The sequence below is a fragment of the Myotis davidii genome, unplaced genomic scaffold (assembly GCF_000327345.1).
Source record: "Myotis davidii unplaced genomic scaffold, ASM32734v1 scaffold2798, whole genome shotgun sequence".
In the NCBI taxonomy this organism is placed as follows: Eukaryota; Metazoa; Chordata; class Mammalia; order Chiroptera; family Vespertilionidae; genus Myotis; species Myotis davidii.
Genome location: NW_006289553.1, coordinates 136,130 through 138,637, shown reverse-complemented (window position 1 = coordinate 138,637; position 2,508 = coordinate 136,130). Strand labels below are relative to the sequence as shown.

The window sequence follows — 2,508 nt, the reverse complement described above, 5'->3', positions numbered from 1 at the left end:
CGCCACACGCCAGGCCGGCCCGGCACAGGTCCCGCCTCTGTGCCCAGGCACCGCCTTAGAAAGTGATGGGAACTGTGAAGGCCAAGCTCGCTGGGTCACGGGACAGGACCCAGAAACCCACGGCAGTGCCCAGGAGTCAGGAGCTGCCCCTCTGCCCACACAAATAGGAGCCTTTTCAATTCTTAAAGCCCTACAAAATGATCAGTCTTAAAGGATGAGGTGTAGACTGGCGGGGGGGTCACCTCCCCCCCCCCCGTTTATTTAAATGTAATAAACCCAGAGGACAAAATAACCAGGCTCCATAGTGACTGGAGAAGAACAGGGATAGAACAGTCTATTTAAAAACCCACCTGCCGATGACGATGTAAGACAAACCCTAGTTTCATGGAGTCAGATTCCTATAAAAGGCCGGTTTTTGGGGGTCTTCTCGGTTTTTAGTGACAGCACGAAGGCGTCAGAACCCGCGGCCGGACCACGTACCAGGTAATTCTCGTCCTGGAAGGCGTAGTGCAGGGTGGTGATCCACTGGCAGTCCCCGTTCACCAGCACGTCGCGCTCCTCCCGGAAACACGCCGTCTGCAAGGCATCAGGGGCGTCAGTGTCCATCTGCAACCCCCCCAGGGCGTCCTGGACAAGGGTCCTGCTGCCACAGGCTCTGGACACGCGTCACCTGTCCTCCAGCTGAGGCAGCCGGCCTCCCGCTCACCTGGAACCAGGCGCATTGTCTCCCCAGGCGGCTGCGCCCCCTCCGCAGCCCACCTGTGCCTCCTGCTCCTGCACCCACCCCTTCCACACCTGCTGTCTCTCTGCCCACACTAGAGACTCACTGTGGGGGTGTGGTCGGCAACAGTGTCCCCGCTGGGCCCCTCCCATCCAGTATCACCTGCCTTCTCTCTACGGGGTCAGCCTCCTGGGGGTGGCCAGGAGTGCAGACACCCCTCGTGTCTGCCCCGTCACGACGCACAGTCTAGCAGCCACGTGACTGGCAGGATGAGCACACACATGCTTCCTCGTCTGGGTGGGTTATTTTTAAGGAACGTGGCCTATTGGCAGGATACAGATGCACACATCCTAACAGAATTCTACCATGAGGACCATGGCCTGGAGCATGTGGGTAGAAGACTATTTTTTTTAGACTATATAGTTTTGGGGTTTTTGTTGTTGTTGTTGTTGTTTTTTAGAAACATCGATGAGAGAGAAGCATCGATCAGCTGCCTCCTGCACACTCCCTACTGGGGATGTGCCTGCAACCAAGGTATATGCCCTTGACCCGGAATCGAACCTGGGACCCTTTAGTCCCCAGGTCGATGCTCTATCCAGTGAGCCAAACCAGCTAGGGCTTTTAATATATTTTATTGATTTTTTTACAGAGAGGAAGGGAGAGGGATAGAGTTAGAAACATCGATGAGAGAGAAGCATCGATCAGCTGCCTCCTGCACACCTTCTACTGGATGTACCCGCAACCAAGGTACATGCCCTTGACTGGAATCGAACCTGGGACCCTTCAGTCTGCAGGCCTATCCACTGAGCCAAACCGGTTAGAGCTAGTTTTGGGGGTTTTAAGAGCTTTAACACACAGGTTGCATCTGTATTTAGAAATAGCCACAGGCAACGATGTGGAGAAAAGGAAACCCTCACTCACTGTTGTCGGGATTGCAAACTGGTGCAGCCACTATGGAAAACAGAATAGAGATTCCTCAAAAAATGAAAAATAGAGCTGCCATATGACTCAGCAATTCCACTTCTCAGTATTTATCCAAAAAGAACCGAATACACTCATTCAAAACAATATATGCACCCCTATGTTCACCACAGCATTACTTACAACTAGAGGCCTAGCGCACGAAATGTGTGCATGGGTAGGGTCCCTAGGGCTGGCCGACAATCAGAGTCAATTGGGGCCTTCCTTCGTTCCATGCCGCCCCCTGGTGGTCAGCACACATCAGAGCAAGCGGTCGAACTCCCAAGGGGACAATTTGCATATCAGCCTTTTATTATATAGGAGGATGGTGAAAATATGGAAACAACCCAAGTGCCCATCAACAGACGAGTGGATAAAGCTGTCAGGCACGTGCAATGGACTATTACTCAGCCTTAGAGAAGAATGGAACCTTGCCATTTGCAACAGCACAGATGGACCTAGTGCAGTGATGGCGAGCCTATGACACGCGTGTCAAAGGTGACACGCGAACTCATTTTTTTGGTTGATTTTTCTTTGTTAAATGGCATTTAAATACCGTATTTGCCGGCGTATAAGACGATTTTTTGGCCCTGAAAAATATGCCTCCAAGTGGGGGGTCGTCTTATACGCCAGGTACACTTCAGATACACTGCCCATAGTGCTTGCCCCGTGCCATAGTGGCCTCCCGATGCCCGCCCACTTCATTCCACATACCGTTCAGGCATCAGCAGCGCTGCTGGGTGTATGCTCGGCTGTTATGCGATTTTGCTGTTATGCGATTTTACCACACTCGCAAAATCGCACACAGCCGACCATAACCCCAGCAT

At 52.4% G+C, this 2,508-nt stretch overlaps 1 protein-coding gene across 1 annotated transcript in view; it reads right to left on the bottom strand.

The window, feature by feature from the left end:
* CDC42BPB (CDC42 binding protein kinase beta) overlaps positions 1 to 2,508 on the bottom strand; it is a 54,807-nt gene that overhangs the window by 41,392 nt on the left and 10,907 nt on the right. The window contains exon 4 of the mRNA XM_015562796.1: positions 481 to 576. Within this exon, the coding sequence (XP_015418282.1) occupies positions 481 to 576 (96 nt within the window). The remainder of the gene's footprint in view (positions 1 to 480; positions 577 to 2,508) is intronic.